Source organism: Mixophyes fleayi, chromosome 3, assembly GCF_038048845.1.
Source record: "Mixophyes fleayi isolate aMixFle1 chromosome 3, aMixFle1.hap1, whole genome shotgun sequence".
Classification (NCBI taxonomy): Eukaryota; Metazoa; Chordata; class Amphibia; order Anura; family Limnodynastidae; genus Mixophyes; species Mixophyes fleayi.
Window position 1 is genome coordinate 127,176,175 of NC_134404.1, and position 17,926 is coordinate 127,194,100.

The window sequence follows — 17,926 nt, forward strand, 5'->3', positions numbered from 1 at the left end:
TCACCAAGAACATGGCGGCCACGTGCACTGAGACGAGTACTCTGTGCTCTGCAATTAGGAAGAAGAGTGTACACCTGGTTTATTAATCCAAACCTCCATTTAAACCCACCTGTGCTTTGCTTTACTGCCTGTTCATTCGCTTTTTTGCCTTGATAGATCACAATCAAGATTTGATTAAATTTGGATGCTTTGCCTAAGAAGCCAACAACAAACAGTAAGTACAAAACTAAATCATAGATTGTAAGATTTCCAAATTGTTTGTATCTCCTAATGTAGCAAACTTTTTGCTATGAAATATGTGTGGCCGAACTGTAATTAAACTGCTATAGAAATGGGCCTTGCCCTCACATTTAACATGGAATTAAGTTCTTTTTAACATTATCCATATTCAACACATTAATAATTAGCTCATTGCATTGATGGACACATGGGTCCAAATGTATACACTTATTTTAGCGCATACCTCCCAAATTGCATTTGGAGTACACACTTAAGTGTGTTGCTGGCTGATTTGTAACCAAATATTAATATTAATAACACAATATAGGGTTTGCCACTCTGCAACTCTGAGTGATATCCTTCATTTTGGTGTGTTGCTAACCTGTAAACCAATGTTATGGTGTGAATAGTGACGAGTGGTAGTAGTAGTAGTAGGAGAATGTTGCAATAGAATTTGACGAATATGTCTGTCAAAATGCAGTAGCCAAACTCAATGCTCGTTAAATAGACAAGTCACAATGTTTATTATAATAAGGGGCATGTGTTTTAGACTTTGTTAGAAGTTTGTGAAATGGTACCTTATTTAGGGGGTGGATGTGCTTAGATTCTGTATTACCACCTGACTGTGTGCATTGCCTATAAAGACACGACTTATCTTTCAAATAGGAATATGTCTGATGCTGGGCCAAGTGATGTGCAGGCACCAGGGCTGCCAAGTAGGCGGAATTTTTTTTTATTGAGGAGGAGCTGGAGGTGCTGGTCGAAGAGGTTCTGGCTAGGTTCCACAGTGGCGACCGGCAAATAACTGGACGCGAGCGCCAAACGCATTGGCAAGAAATCACACGGCTCATCAATGTGATATCTCCATATGAGCGTACTAAGGTTGAAGTACAGAAAAGGTAATAATCCGATTTTAAAACAATAGCCCTATTTAACTTGTCTGACTGTGTCTATTTGTAAAATAATATATATAGATATCGCTATAGATAAATATGGATATTGTGACATAGTAGCATTAGTCACCTGTGAGCAGGGCCGGATTAACTGCAGGGCTTTATGGGCTATAGCCCAGGGGCCTCAGGCAGCTGGGGGGCCCCTAAGATCTGTCGGCAGCGTTATATATATATATATATATATATATATATATATATATATCTTTCATACTGCCGGCGATCGCTGTCAGTGAAGGCACCCCTCCTCCACGGACCAAAACTTTAGCATACTGCAGCCTGCTGTACATTACAGACAGGGCAGTATCAATATTGAGACTGCATCTCCTCTCTTTTTTGGGGGGAGGGTGTAAGGGTCAGCGAGGGCACCAGCTCTGTTGGTGCTTGGGCACTCCAGAAAATTTACAGCTTATTGCAGAGACTTTTTTTTCCCTCTGTCTCCCTGGTACCCGGAAAAGCAACCAATTAGGGAGTCACTTATGTCACTGTGCAGCTCCCTAATTGGTTTCTGCTGCTGCCAATCACCGCCCCCTGGTAGGAACAGTGTGTACTCCCCCCCCCTCTCCCCTCTTCCATCACTGAAGCAGCGTCTCCCTGTGCAGCTGCTTGAGGCAGACAGCAGACAGAATGTGACACAGGAAGTAACCAGACCTGTTCCTGTTGAAATGTCTGAAAAGTAAGTTGTATATGTTAAGGAGAATGACATTGGTACAAAGAAGGGTCCCAGAGCACTCTGATATAGAAAAAAACACATCATAAAGTACAGTCATGTGTGTGCTCTGCATATATTTTATTCCTAACCAAAATCCCTGAAAATACAATTAATGTAATGAAAATGGTGTTCTTATTTCTTAAAAAGTGCTAATTAATGTTTTATAATATAAAAAAAATAAATATAATAAAGATTGTAAGTGCTAACAATATCATGTTTATATTATAAAGATGTCTTTGATTACATTAATATATCAAGTGATATTCCTTAATATGCAATATTAATTTAATCAAAATTGTATTTTATAAAAATACAAAGATACAGGCCAGGTTCCTACTGGCGTTGTGTTAGTGTTTTTTTAATGAGAGTGAAAACGAATGACAAATTCTACTAGGAGACTAACAGTGTCTGGATGTGGTGGAAACTAGTTCCAAAAAGGCCACTCTCTAGGGAGTGAGCTGTGCATGGTCCTGGCTGGTCTCGTAGTGCTTATTGCCCACACGCTGTGCAATAGTGCAATAGTTTAAAAACAAATAGTGGTTTATTAAGGTTAAAACAATGCTAACTGGTTATAATTGTAACAACCATTTATTATTTACCTATGCTAAAACCAGTCGGCATTGTTTTAACCTTAATAAAATCATTTGCTTTCAAACTATTGCACTCCTACAAATTGTTGAACATACATAAGGTACATTAATCCATAGATATCCTTTTTGGTTTTTGAAATTACAGAGTAGGTATATTAAAATAAACATTTGTCAAGCGGCGTATGCCCAATCAGATATTACTGGGCAGTAATATCGTATTGGGCATACGTCGCTTGACAAATGGGGGCCTCACAGTACCCCTAGCCCAGGGGCCTACAGTGTCTTAATCCGGCCCTGCCTGTGAGGTGAAACCACCTTGTGTCTCCAATGCATTTGTTGATCAGGCCCTTTGTTTCCAGAAACTAACAGCATGGCCCTTGGTCGCATTGACATAATATGTTTACCACATTATACGCGCTTCAAAAGTGCAAAATCTGTATTACTGTATGTGTAGGTTAAATTGGTGTGATTAGCAAACGTGCAATGTATTTGTGGAAAATTGTGTCATTTGGAGTTGAAGCTACTATGTGAGGCAATAATGTTTGTCTATTCCACAGATGGGCAGACTATAAAGGACGCCTGAAAGGGAAGCTGGTTGACATGCACAGGCATGCCCAAGGGACTGGTGGGGGGCCTCCACTACGTAGTAATTTAACACCCCTCGAGGAGCGGGCAAGGGCTGCAATAGCCCTGGTGGAGATTGTTGGGGTGGGCGACATAGACACTGGCTCTAGCCCATCCCGAACAGGAGAGGCCGCTCCACTAGGTACATGATGAGTTTGCTTACTTAATGTCTGTAAAGCTTTGTATCTGTCTGAGTAAAAGTGTCAACTCTCAGGACGTGTGTGAAGGTAAACTTCAATTGCACAATGTGTTTGCCTATCACATAGTAGGAAATGAAATGTACACACTGAAGACAAATGGTCTCAATATGTAGGGCTTATCCAAAAATGTGACACCATAAGTGGCAATGTATGTATTTGGGGACCGGCAAGGGCTGCTAGCACATTCAAGGGAAGCTGACACTTTACCAATGCTACATCATGCGTTGTAAGATGTTTTTGCAAATATAATATCGTACCTTACTCTTTGATTCTAATTACTTTATTTTACTTATTATCTCTCCACAGAATGTGAGCAGCAGGCGCCTGCTACACCAGTGCAGGAGGAAGTTGCCCGTGATGTGGAGGAGGCTCAGCTGGCTCCAGCTGAATATGTAAGGCAGCGGGCACTCACACACGCAGCCCAAAATCTTAAAAACGCCACTGATGCACAGAATGTTCACCTGTCACAAATATCGAGCACTGTCCAACACACGGATCAGCAAATCACCAGTCTCACTAACACACTCTCCACTTTCATGAGCACACACACCTCTTTAATGACGACACTCACCACCAAAATGGATAATTTAAATACCACAGTGACAAATATTGCAACACTCCTGGGTGATATCTTGCATGCCCACTCCCAACGCACCTCCGGCACAATCCCTTCACCCAGCTCAGATTATTTGTTGGCTAGCCCCCATACCCAGTTGTCTGTTGCCTCCAACCTCCATGTTGAGTCTGACTCCTCCCTCCCTGGTGTGTCTGTTGCGTCCACCCTCCCTGGTGTGTCTGTTGCGTCCTCCCTCCCTGGTGTGTCTGACTCCTCCCTCCCTGACCCCCAACTATGTCGTCTTATGTGTTTAGCCTTTGTCCGTGGCTTTGGCCAATCCCCTGTCGTGCCCACTTCCCCCTCGCCTGTCGTGGCCCCTTCCCCATCCCCTGACCCTGCACCTTCACCTCGTCGGACACAATCCGTTTGCCTTCCCCCATTGCCGGGTTCCTCTGACTCCTCTACATCACGGGTGACAAGAAGTCGGAGTAGGGGAGCCTCCCTTGCAACCCCCTTCAAAAAGCCTCGTAAAAAATAATTGGTATTGTTATAACCAAACATTATGATTTAATATATGCCATAAATATGTTTACTTTATGTTTTGAATAAAAATTTTGCTACTACTGAAATAATGTGTCTTTATTTGGTAAGGCATATTCCATTATGCTTTTTTAATAACAATACTTGTTATCAACTCAAAAGCGCTCATTCCTTGCTTTTTGGTGAAGTTTTTGCAGCTCCTGCTGCTTTAGTAAAACAGTGTTTTTAATTTATGTGTGTGTTTATCTAGGGTTAATAATTTAATAGGACGTTATCCGTCATGCTGTTCATATTAATTGCAACATGACCGATTTATCAGGGCTAAGACAGCCATTCAGCTGTGCAAAATAGTTAATGTGCAGTGTGGTGTTGGTGTTTCAATGTGAAGTATACCTCAGTGAATAAAGAAATGAGCTTGCAACAACAAGGTAATGAGTTTAAACCCAGAATGATGCGTGTATGTGGCTAACCTTGGTATATTTAAAAGTTTGAGGGTGTTTATTCCACTCTGTGACTTAGTATACGTTTTGGTGTGTAAGGTGGCTATATGTCATGTTGAACAGTGTTATCAGCTACAACACAGCAAAGCAGTTGTTGGCAAAGACTTGATTTCAAAGACATAGGAATTCTGTACTGGCAACAGTGGAAAAAGCTAAGTGCTCCACCAAATCAAATCTTAGAAATTGGAGCAATAAATGTTTTACTTTTGGTTTGTATTAATCAACATGGATATATTTCTATATGCATACATTTTGACTCTGCATGCACCAAATCTTTCTGGGTATAATATTTCAAAGTATAGGCATTTTTCCCCATGTTTTAAGGAAACCAACTTATGCTAGAAGTTGCTTGTCATCTTTCATTTGTATTCTATTCCCTTGACATCACCACTTGTACAGTGGTGTAGCAGTTAGGCAATCCACCTTGCAAGCTTGCTACGTGGGTTCGAGTCCTCACCAATTCTCTTGGCTCTTAGGGATCATTAATATCCTTACACTATTCGTGTTGCTGTTAAAAGTGTCCCTGTGGTAATAGTACGCTTGTTTTAAATTTGCATAAATCATGCGTGTAAATCGCTAAAGTATTGTTTAGAGTTATTATATGTCTATTATTATTTTTTATTGCAAACGCACCATCACCAACTGTCAAATCAGGCATGTAACATATTGAGACTAATGATATTGGTAATTGTTGAGAATCGTAGGAGATTTATAATAAATATTTATGGCAAAGTCTATTGTTTGGCCAACATTTTAAATCAAATGAAATAATTACCCATGCAGTGTGCACACCATTCCGGCAGCCGGAATGAATGTGGAATGCACTGAGGCAACCATTCCGGCAGTGGAATGAATGTGGAATGCACTGAGGCAACCATTCCGGCAGTGGAATGAATGGGAAATGCACTGAGGCAACCATTCCGGCAGTGGAATGAATGTGGAATGCACTGAGGCAACCATTCCGGCAGTGGAATGAATGGGGAATGCACTGAGGCAACCATTCCGGCAGTGGAATGAATGTGGAATGCACTGAGGCAACCATTCCGGCAGTGGAATGAATGTGGAATGCACTGAGGCAACCATTCCGGCAGCCGGAATGAATGTGGAATGCACTGAGGCAACCATTCCGGCAGTGGAATGAATGTGGAATGCACTGAGGCAACTATTCCAGCAGTGGAATGAATGGGGAATGCACTGAGGCAACCATTCCGGCAGCCGGAATGAATGTGGAATGCACTGAGGCAACCATTCCGGCAGCCGGAATGAATGTGGAATGCACTGAGGCAACCATTCCGGCAGTGGAATGAATGTGAAATGCACTGAGGCAACCATTCTGGCAGTGGAATGAATGTGGAATGCACTGAGGCAACCATTCCGGCAGTGGAATGCACTGTGAACTGGATTCTCCCCATAATGCTGAGAAGATATTTGGCTAGCATACCAAAGTGCAGTGTATAGGCCTATAAAAGCCAGTCCTCTTTACTGAAGAGGCAGTAAGCAGCAGAGGGCGCTCATTTTAGCTAACTAATTCCGGCATTCCGGCAGTCCCGGATTGAGGCCAAAGGGCCAAAATAACATCAAACATGTTGCACTTGCGAATTGCATTGATTAGAAAGGTGTATGTAAAGAAAAAAGGCTTAATTTACACAAACATACTAATGGAACATTTGTAAGATATCTAAAATCCCAATAAATATTTTTTTTTTATAAAAAAAAATAATTGGCAAAAGCAGTCTGTATTGATATGTATGTATGTTGTGCATATTTCGTTTTGCATTTTAAACGCAAAAGATGCTCCTAAAGGCGTTTAATAGTTGTTTTAGCTAGCTGTATTGGAGTTAAACATGACCCTGGCCTTCCTTAACTTTTGTGAAAGATTTGAGACAGGAGTGACGTCAGTTTCACTCATCTGGCCAGAGGGAACGCCTACTGTTCTCAAGTTCAAAAGCATAACGCCTACTTTACTCAAGTACTATCTCATCTCCGCCCAGTCCGCGCCTACTCCTTGCCCATTCCCACCCCTTTTGTTCTCAAGTGGTCAGCAGTCATCTCAAATCTATTTGCGTTGGAGTTTGAGATTGAGTTGACTTTTGAGAGCTGTATCTGCCGTGATTGCGTAGCGTATGTGGCGTTTTGCACAGCTTAAGTGTTGTTTCGCGCATGCGCAGAGCCATTTAGCAGATGCGTATGCGTTTGCGAACTTTGTTGAATCGGGCCCTATATTATTAACAGTTGATGATAAAAAAATTTCCGTGTGTTCTGCTGGGACTTTATATTTCACATACTGTATGTATTGGCCGCATCATGCAGTGTCTAATAGAGCAGAGTGCACCTAGACCCGTAATCAACAAGAAACATTTCATCAGTTCCACTTGTGAAAACAGTCGTGCGTATGACTGAATTTCGTGTAAAAAACTGCATAATACAATGCTTTAATGAATCAGGCCCTTAATGTTAAATTAATTTGCTGTAGGATGGTTTACCTCAGAAACGTGATATGAAGCAGGAATGAGGTGCATGATAGTGCCCCAGTAGTGTGGCCTGTGATATAGCTTCAAAGATTACATACTCTATGAAAAGAAGGGTTTGGGGGAGGCGGTTTAGGGTGCCAAAGGTGGTCTGTCTTTGGGCTCCAATTATGTAAGTGTAGTTGTTTGAGAAACAGCAGACACCTATAAAATCACATATTGTGATACATTATTAGAGCAGGGAGGATTTTTAAGTATCTTTACATAACAAAAATGTTCGTGAAGAAATATGGTGGGAGACTAATGGGGTGGGATTGTGCTGTTATCAAGGGTTGGCCTGGCTGGGGGTGCAGGGGGCATTTGCCCCCGGGGCCGGTCCCATAAATGACTACCTTGGGCTGGGTCACTGGGCCACCTTTTTTCTTTATAATAGGCTTCTGAGTCAAGTCTTGCCCCCCAGGCTAAAATTTGCCAGCTCTCCTCTGGCTGCTATAGTGCACAAAAACCTTGCTATTAGTATTAGAAAGAGGTCTGCACACAGGTTATTATTCATTTACAGTACTACAAAAGTAGCATTAAGATGATATTTTTAGAACATGTGTGAATGGTGTAGAATCATGATTTATACATAAATGAATGCTTGAAGTTTAAAATAAATCCTGGAGACTACAGGAGTGAGTAAGGAAGTGAGTTCAGCAGCAATGTTCTCATTTACTTTAACCTGAACTTAGTGGGGCTCATGCTGAGCTGGATGTATCTTGAGATGACTACCACACAGTATATGGGCCTAAATACACTATTTTTACGTGTTGTTTTCTAGAACCTCCTTTTTTTCATGCATATGCATCCAACTCAGCAAGAGCCTTTGTGAGCGCCCCATTGCCAGAAAACTACTGTACACAAGTGTACTGTCTTAAAATAAGTTTATAACGCATAAGAATTGAGTGTAAACTTTACAAACCAGCATGTTACCATAGTTACCACGTTACCTAAGTAATATTTCTAATGATAATATTTTGTGATACTCAGTTTTTTTATATATAGAATGGCACCAAAATCAAACTGCAAATTTCCCTCTCCACAGGTATTTTACCATTGCTAGCAGTAGCAGTATATTATTATTCTTTATTGATATGGCACCACAAGGTATCCGCAGCGCTGTACAAAATACAAAAATACAGTACAGACAGTATACAAGGGTACAACAGCACAGAGCAAAACAAGTAGGAGGAGACAGGAAAGTGGGAGGTGATGAGAACAAGGAAGAAGAAGATTATGAGAATGGCTGGTAGGCATTGAGGAACAGATGGGTTTTGAGAGCCCGTTTGAAGGAGCCAAAATTAGGGGCCAGACAGATGGAGGGAGGGAGGTTGTTCCAGTGCAAGGGGGCAACACAGGAGAAGTCTTGAATTATTGCATGGGATGAGGTGATCAGTGCAGAAGAGAGGCGACGGTCATTGACCGAACACAAGGAGCGTGGGGGATTGTGGATGGAGAGGAGGTTAGAGATTTAAGGGGCAGTGGAATGGGAGAGGGCCTTGTAGATGACAGTGAGGAGTTTAAAGAATATTCTGTAGGGGAAAGAGAGCCAGTGTAGGACAAGGCAGAGAGGGGAGGCAGAGGAGGAGCGACGTGAGAGATAGATAAGTCTCGCAGCCACATTAAGAATAGTTCAAAGAGGGGCGAGATGGGAGTGGGGGAGGCTGGAGAAGAGAATGTTACAGTAATCAAGTTCGGAAATGATGAGAGCATGGATGATGATTTTGGCAGTATCCTGAGAGAGGAAGGGCCAGATATGGGCAATATTCTGTAGTTGGAAGTGACAGGATTGGGCAAGAGATTGATTGTGGGGGGCAAAAGAGAGGTAGGAGTTGAAAGTGACACCCAGGCAGCAGAGTTGGGGAACAGCAGAGATGGTGGTGTTTATTAATGGTGAGGTATAGGCTAGCAGTACTAAATAGTACAGGCTAGCAGTACTAAAAGAATCAAGGAGCACTTCATCATAGCATGCAAAGGTGATTAAAAATCTAACGGGCTTAAATATAAACACATTTTTGCTATGACAAAAAAAGGGGACAGTTATGTGGTGCATTTGCATTTTCTAGACATTGACATTAGCAATATTGACAGCCTGCCGAAGGCTTAAAATTCTTCAACTTAACATACTGACTATTTCACATCCATTGCAATTTACTGTAGTGACAAATGCATGCAGTGCCAAGTTGGTACTTATATAATCTCAGACATATTATAATAAGTTGTACAATACAATAAAGAACTAGTGTTGAAGTACTGAATATTGGAAAATAAGGAATGCAACAAGATTCAACTTGTAAACAGTAAGCAATGAACATTTAGATTGTTGAAAAGCAAATGTAGCACTGATATTCAAAAAAGAACATCTGCTGTTTGAAAGCTATTTCAAAGATTGATAAGGGATCATATTCAAGAATATTTTCTAGAAAATAATATCATCAGTAACTGCCAGACTGGATTTATAAAACAGATCTGCTTGCACTATATAAAGAAGCAAGTAAGGCAGAGGGTAGGCAGTAGAGGTAGTATATTTAGATTTTCAAAAGCATTTAACACTGTGCTTTACAGGTTCTTAATATATAAAGACTATTGGTCTAAAAAATATAATATCTAACTCGATAGAAAATTGGAAGTTTGTGTTCAGATAGCAGTTATCAATGAGTCATACTCTTGCTGGACTGAGGTTATAAGTGGTGGGTTGCAAGAGCAGGGTGCTGGGCATTTTGAAAAAGCAGGTTAAGCCAGTGATAAGCAGAGGAGTGACCGGTATGACTCAGTGAGCAGGATATTTCTCCACTAGAATGTTTTCTATAGAACCTTTAAGGTAATGTACTAAACTCTCTGTGCAGTAAACACTCCAGTTGTAATTGTCTATACCCTAGTCCTGTCTGTTTGTAAATACAGATATAAAATAAAGGTACCTTTGTATCTTTCCATTTGGTTTCTTTTGCCGAAAGTAATTCCAAACTCACAAAGCTACTGGGTAACCCCAGTCTGAGTGAGCAAAAAGCTAAACATAAACCCGCTATCCTCACATTGTGTTAATTTGGGATCAATTATGTTTATTTTGCTGAATAATGTCAAAGCTTGAATTATTAGTATGTTATTTCTGTTTTCAGGTCACACAAAAGTATGCAGTGTACAAGGGACCTAGATAAATTGAGATATTGAAATTGGAATTGAGATATTGGGCAGTAACATGGTAAGTGATGTGAACTGTGGATAAATATAAGGTTATGTATAAGGGGGCTAAAAAAATCCTATTGATTTAATCTATGATGGAAAAGGATATAGATATAACTAGCTGAAGTTCCCGGCATTGCCCAGGTTTATATCTTCAGGTTATTAAATCATCAATGAGTTGGATGTAACTGTCAATATTTTAAAAATTATTAGCAGTTTAGCAGCTCTTTCAATACACCCATGAGGTGGCTGCACAGTGTCATTTTTGTTTTCATATTAAATATCATCCTAATCAATCGGTGAAAGGCCCAGAACAGGCTCCCTGGGTCAGCGTACACCAACGGGAGGTCTGACCAGGACCTTAACCCCCCTAAATAGTGGCCAAGATGTAACTGGACCACGTTGCATTGGTTTCATCCTGATCGGTGCAGGGGTGTCTGGATGCATAACCGGACAGACAATAGACAAACAGACCAATGAATTTTATAGATAAGATGTCATCCAAATCCATCCAGTGGAAGGCCCAGAATATGCTCCCTGGGTCAACGTTCTGCCTAGCATACACCAATGGGAGGTCCAACCAGAACCCTAACCCCCTTAAAAACCTGTCCAGGATCAAACGGGACCACCTTGCGTTGGTTTCATTCCAAACCGTATAGGGTGTCTGAATACATAACCGAAAAGAAAAAACAAACCAAATGCGTCCAGTGGAAGGCCTTAAACAGACTTCTCAGGTCAAAGTTCTGCCCAGCGTACACATACAGGAAGTCCGACCGGGGACCACAACCCCCTAAAATGTCTTCTGGGATCCAATTTTGACAATCTGTGAAGTTTTTATCCAAATCCATCCAGTGGAAGGCTCAGAACAGGCTTCCTGGGTCAAAGTTCTGCCCAGCGGGAAGTCTGACCAATGGAAAGTCTGACCAGGACCATAAACTGCTTAAAACCTGTCCAGAATCCAACTGGACCACCTTGCGTTGGTTTAATTCCAGTCAGTGTAGTGGTGACCGAATGCATAACCAGACAGATAAACAAACCAAATCCATCCAGTGGATGACCCAGAACAGGCTTCAAAGGTCAAAGTTCTGGCTTCCATACACCAATGGGAGGTCCAACTGGAACCCTAGCACCTCTTAAATCTGGCCAGGATCCAACTGAACCACCTCACGTTGGTTTCATTTTATATTTTTTATATATATATATTATGGATAACATATTTAGTAATAGATTGCAATGCCAATAGGCTGCATCCAAAGTTGGCATAATGTTATCATGTGTTAAAATGGGCATAAGAAAAGTATAAATTTGAAACCTTAAAAGGCACTAGTGAGATCACACCTTGAAGTAAAGATATATTCTAAATGGAGAGAGTGCAGAGAATCTCAACTAATTAATACAGTTTATGGAACAAAACACTGCATGTGGGGGTAAGAGCACAGTGTATTATATTAAATCATACTGTGCTATATTTTATATCCTATCAAGTGCCCTACAGAAAATTATGTGGCAACATGTTCACTTTAATGTCCCCACAGCAAACAAAAGATCACCCCTGTAGTTGGAAGAAAATAGATTTAATTTCCAGCTATGAAAATAGTTCTTAACTGTAAGAGCTACAAAACTGTGGAAAGTGGTCCCAAAGAAAACCAGAATTGTCATACACTTTACAAAAAATGAAGAAAGGACTGGATATTTTCATTAAAAAAAAACAGAATATACAGGAATATTGGCACTAGTAACACTATATACAGTCAACACCAGAATTATTGGCACCCTTCATGGAAATGAGCTAAACTCAATATATGAAATAAACCACACATTCAATAAATGATATTTCTGGTGTAAACAAAGTGGTAAGCTGCATAGTTTTTATTCTCCCACTGTGTTTTGGAGTAAAAAAAAAAAAACTTTTCTTTAGTAACATATATTTTAAAAAAAAACATAGGATCCAAAATATATTGGCACGCCCAATATTAATATAAGGGGAAGCCCTCCTTGGCGTGAATAACATCACTGAGCCGTTTTCTGTAATCCTTAATAAGGTTGGAGAACACTTGTTGAGGGCTCTTGGACCACTCCTCCATGCAGAACATTTATTTGATATTCTTTAGTCGTTACTTGTGGACTGCCCTTTTCAATACACACCACAGGTTTTCAACTGGGTTCAAATCTGAAGACTGAGAGGTCCATTGCAAAACTTCAATTTTGTGTTCCCACAACCATTTCTGTGTGGATTTTGCGGTGTGTTTGGGATGATTATCTTACCGAAAGATCAACCAACAGCCAAGTTTCAGCTTTATGACAGAGGCAGACAGATTTTGGCCTAAAATCCCTTGGTATAGAGTGAAATTTATTATGCCATTGGTTTTTACAAGAGCCATTGGACAACTAGCAGCAGAACAGCCCCAAAGCATCAACAATTCCACCACCATATGTGACAGTGGGTACTAGGTGCTTTTCTTGGCATGCAGTCCTTTATTTTTTACCAACGTAACAATGGTGTACATGGCCCAAAAGTTGCATTTTTGTCTCATCTAACCATATAAAGATTCCATTTGTAGTTCCAATGACATTTTACAAGGTTCAAGTGCTGCATTTTGTGTCTTGCAGTTAAGAAAGGCTTCTTTCATGCAACTCTTCCAAAAAGCTTCAGGTCACTGAGGTGGCATTTGACAGTGGATTTTGAAAATGTAATACCCCAAAATTTAACAAAAGTGTGCAGATCTAAAACTGTGATCTTTGGGTTCGCCTCTCCTTTCATCTTCCTCACTGTATGTGGGCACAGTATGCTCATGCGTCCTCTTCCAGACAAATTTTCAACTATCTTTCACTATCTAGCACACTTTTCTTAGCTTTTTATTATTGCCCTAATAGTGCTTAATGGTAATTTTAACTGACTACTATTTTTTATGTCCATTTACTAATCTTTGCAGGCCCGCAACCTTATCTATCATTTGAGTTGTCAACTCTTTGGTTTTAGCCATGTTGATGTGAGCAGAATGGTAGCTCAGTGGTTAGCACTTCTGCCTCACAGCACTGGGGTTGTGAGATGATTCCCAACCATGGCCTTATCTGTGTGGAGTTTGTATGTTCTCCCCATGTTTCCATGGGTTTCCTCCGGTTGCTCCGACTTCCTCCCATTACTAGGTTTATTGGCTGCTATTAAATTGACCTTAGTCTCTCCTGGTCTGTGTGTGTGCATGTTAGGGGATTTAGACTGTAAGCTCCAATGGAGCAGGGACTGATGTGAGTTATCAGTGCTATGGAATTAGTGGTGCTATATAAATAGCTAATGATGATGAAGGGAAGGGAGTTTACCTGTGTGTTACACAAGATATAACCCAGTGAAACATGAAATGTTCATAACCAACAATGGAGTGCCTGGAGACCAGAAGCAATACAAAGACAGAGTTTTTTTGCACCAAATACAAATTACTTTGTCTTTTTTAAAAAAAACAAAATGTTCCTTAGCGGTGCCAATAATTTTGCTCCATATGTTTTTGAAAGATACACTATTCTTAAAACAACACTCTTGTAGGAATGATGTCTGTTATATAAATGGCAAACAATTTATCCTAACATGTTTGAGGAACATTTGAAACTTTACATGTATTGTTTATTTTATATTATTGTTTTTGCTCAACTTCTTGAGGGGTGCCAATAGTTCTAGAGTTGACTGTAGTATGTTGATCCAGGAACTTGTCCACTTTATAAATAAAGGATACAAATATTACTAATAAACTGAAAGTAAATAAATACATATTTATTTTAGTTAGGAACATAACCCTCATGGTTTGCAAATCGGTAATGCAGTCACAATTAATGCGGGAGTTTTCATTACAGGTATCAGAGTCTGTACACATTGACAATCCCTGTCAGCTGAATGATGTTGAAAAATGAGGGGTTTCCCTTTAATGTCAACGAGGCGCAGCAGTAATCAGACAGACCTTTTGGATAATGGCTGAACTAATACATTACAAATGACAGGACTGAGATAGAGCCAGGACTGATTAGTAAATTGTCACTTTGAGTCCTCCCACACAGACAACTCTCAGAGTGCTTTGCAGTCCTGAGTTCAGGAACTTGTATTGTGAGGCCGTTTCCAAGCTCACTGACTCCCTCTTCTCCATACTTGCTTAGATTGTTTATTCCGGCAGTGTACACCCACACACATTGAATTGTTGCGTGCCCTACATATGGCTGCATTCCAGAAGGAAGCAGTGCACACCTGGATCTAATATGTCACTGCAGTGCCTCTGAGAACTTCAAACAGTATAAATCCACAGCTGGCCAGCGACAATGCTCAACATTGCAGTCAGAGCTGGACTTGACATTTCTAGAAGGAAAAATAAATACAATTTTCCTTAAAAGTTTAAGACACAGGCAAACCATATTATAGTCCATTAACAAATGAATGTTATTGCCTTGCATGAAAAGTGTTTGAGTTAGCTGACCAGTAGTAGAATGCTATATATGCTTAAATATTCATATGTAAAAGTGTTTAAGTCTACAGTAAGGAAATTCTTGAATAATGCTGTATACGTGTGCTGAGTTTACAATGCCAGGAAATCTGTACTTAACATGCATGAATCAGCTATGAGCTTGTGTATTATGGAGAATTTGATCAAGAAGATCAAACGCTATTTGTTTGACTGAGAGCTCTCTCTGGACTCATTGTAAGTCATTTCACATCATGATAACCATTATTGAAAAAATATATATTTTTTAAATATCACAGATTTTATGGAACTTTGTGAAAAACATCCATAGATCAATTAAATTTTAGCATTTCCATAAATTAATTTTACAATAGATTTCTATCTATACCATATACCATTTCAATACATTTATGGCCTCATGTACAGTTCAGTGCAATTTCTGTCTAAAATGCAGATATAAATTGCATCCGCGAAAAAAGAAAAGATACGTTTTACATGGGTATGTTGAGCCAGAAACATCTCAGCTGATCGTCATCATTATCAGTTCGTAACTTACGCTAGTGGTCGAGCACACACAAGTTTCCTATCTCCTGACAGGCACATGTGCGTCTGAGTCTACATAAGTCACATTCAAATAGAAGGGTTGCTGTAATTGGTTGGACCAGTATATTATCCCTGGGTAGAAAGAATTTCACCCAACCTGTACTAATATTACATTAGGTCCAGATGTGAAATTGTGCTGGCTAACTTGGGGCACAGACTCTAATGGGCATTCCGGTTTTTGCCAGGGATCCCTGTAAGAGAGTGTTGGACTTTCCCACAGGTCACAGCCAGGGCTGCCAAGAGGAATTCAGGGCCCCAGTACAACAAATTCATGGGGCCCCCCTTATAGTCGAGCACGCTTAAAATAATAATAATGGGTGTGGTCATACAATTGGGGGCGTGGCAATGCCAATGGCTAGCAGGTCAAAATCACTAGGCCCTGAATTTTCCGGAGCATGACATATGTCCAAGCACTCCTGACTTTCAGGACATCTAGAACCACAGTGTAGTATACAAAGAATACAGTGTGTACAGAAAGAGTTAAGTCTTGGCCTGCACCATACATTGGGCACAACACTCACCAAAAATTGGCATTGTCCGTACTAGAATCACAACATATCACAGACTCTCCTGCTCTCTCCTACCTGTTCTTCTGACTTTTTCCACCTGTGGCTGCAGGTTTCTTTAGTTGCGGCTTGTCTGGATCTTGGAATGCTTGGGGCCCTTTTTGAGGAAAAAAATGGCTATATTTAGATAATTCCAAACAACCCCAGTGTTAAATCAATACCACCCACGATTAATAATTAGGCCTTCCTCCAGCTCCAACATTAAAATAGTAGTATTCCCATTTAATAAATAAACCAATTTCCCTCCCTACAAACAGCCCCAGCAATAAATTAATATTATTTACATTGCAGAAATATATCTATTTCCCGCAACCATCACTACCATTAAATAATTTATAGTCACATTTAATAAAGAAACCTCGTTTTCCCCAAACTCACCCCCACATTCAATAGCCCCCAAACCACCCCATCTTAAATAGTCCCCAATATTAAATTGCCCCATCATTGCTCCACAAACAAAATAGCACCCATTAATTAGCCACCACCTACCTCACGCACACTACATTGCCACAAGGCCCCTGTGCCATCACGCACATATTACTGGGCCCTTTCATCATCACCATGCTGTGCCTCCTTATGATCACACTGCACCCTCCATGCTGCTTTTCCCCCCTTTGCCTGGCCCCTGTTCATGACACTATGCTATGCTGCTTCCTCCCCCTTTTTCAATCTCACTGCGCCATGCTGCTCCCCCCCTTTTTCAATCCCACTGTGCCATGCTGCTACCCCCTTTTTCAATCCCAATGTTCGATGCTGCCCCTCCCACGTTTTTTAATCCCACTGTTCCTTGCTGCCCCCCCCCCCGTTTTTCAATACCACTGTGCCATGTTGTCCCCCATTTTTTAATCCCAATGGGCCATGCTGCTGCTCCCCCCTCCTTCCCACTGCTCCCCCCGCCCGTTTTCCTCCCTTTGCTTCCGTTCTGTTCCTTTACTTAACTTTTCTTCTGTCTTCTTTCTTCTTGCTGGGTCCTCTCTGCGCCACTCCTCACTGAATATCAGGCGTGACGTGTGAACGGAGCAGAGCGGAGGGACGTCGGCACCAGATCACGTGAGCATGGGGTTTTTTTGTTTGTTTTTTTAACTACCCTGCTCTCCCCACCAACAAACAAGCCACCCCACGCCACAAAAAAATAGAAAAAAAACAAAACACAAAAGACAAAAAATATAGTTTACAAAAATAAGATAAAAAAAAAAAAATCATCGGCAGTGAGGGCCCCCTGGCATGCTCAGGCCCGGGTAATTAGCACAAAAGCTATATTGCAAAACATGTGCTCAGATAATGTAAGCCATACATGCCTACACTCCCCGAACTGCAGGGAGGTTCACAAATGTCAGACAGTCCTCCTGGAGGAGTAGGCATCTTTCCTCGTCTTGGTGGAGGCGGGGCTTAATGGCACGATTCGCGTCATCAAGCATACCTCTCAACATTTACTGTAAAGTCTCAGAAGCAGGTCAAAATAAGCCACGTCCCCATTCAGCCCAATCTCCGTCCACAATTGAGCAATTTAAAAATGCCACCCAACTTCCTGTTAAGCCTCGCCCCTTTTCTGGCACGCAAATCGGAATATGCCTCCAAATTCTTCAGCACCATTGGGAGGTATGATGTACAAGCAATTTTGAGCTGGTGGGGTACATGGGTTATATGGATCCACAGGATCTGTGGATCACTCTGTTAGATCGATTACACCAGGACATTCCTGACTTGGGGTTTACACTGTATAAATGAGTTGGCAGATCA

At 40.9% G+C, this 17,926-nt stretch overlaps 1 protein-coding gene across 1 annotated transcript; it reads left to right on the top strand.

Annotated features, from left to right (window-relative positions):
- Positions 1 to 1,741: 1,741 nt before the first annotated feature.
- Positions 1,742 to 4,474, top strand: LOC142142772 (uncharacterized). Its single transcript, XM_075200590.1, has 3 exons — positions 1,742 to 1,845; positions 3,029 to 3,237; positions 3,602 to 4,474. Exons 1-3 carry the CDS (start codon positions 1,835 to 1,837, stop codon positions 4,387 to 4,389), a joined length of 1,008 nt encoding a protein of 335 aa, XP_075056691.1. The 5' UTR covers positions 1,742 to 1,834; the 3' UTR covers positions 4,390 to 4,474.
- Positions 4,475 to 17,926: the final 13,452 nt, after the last annotated feature.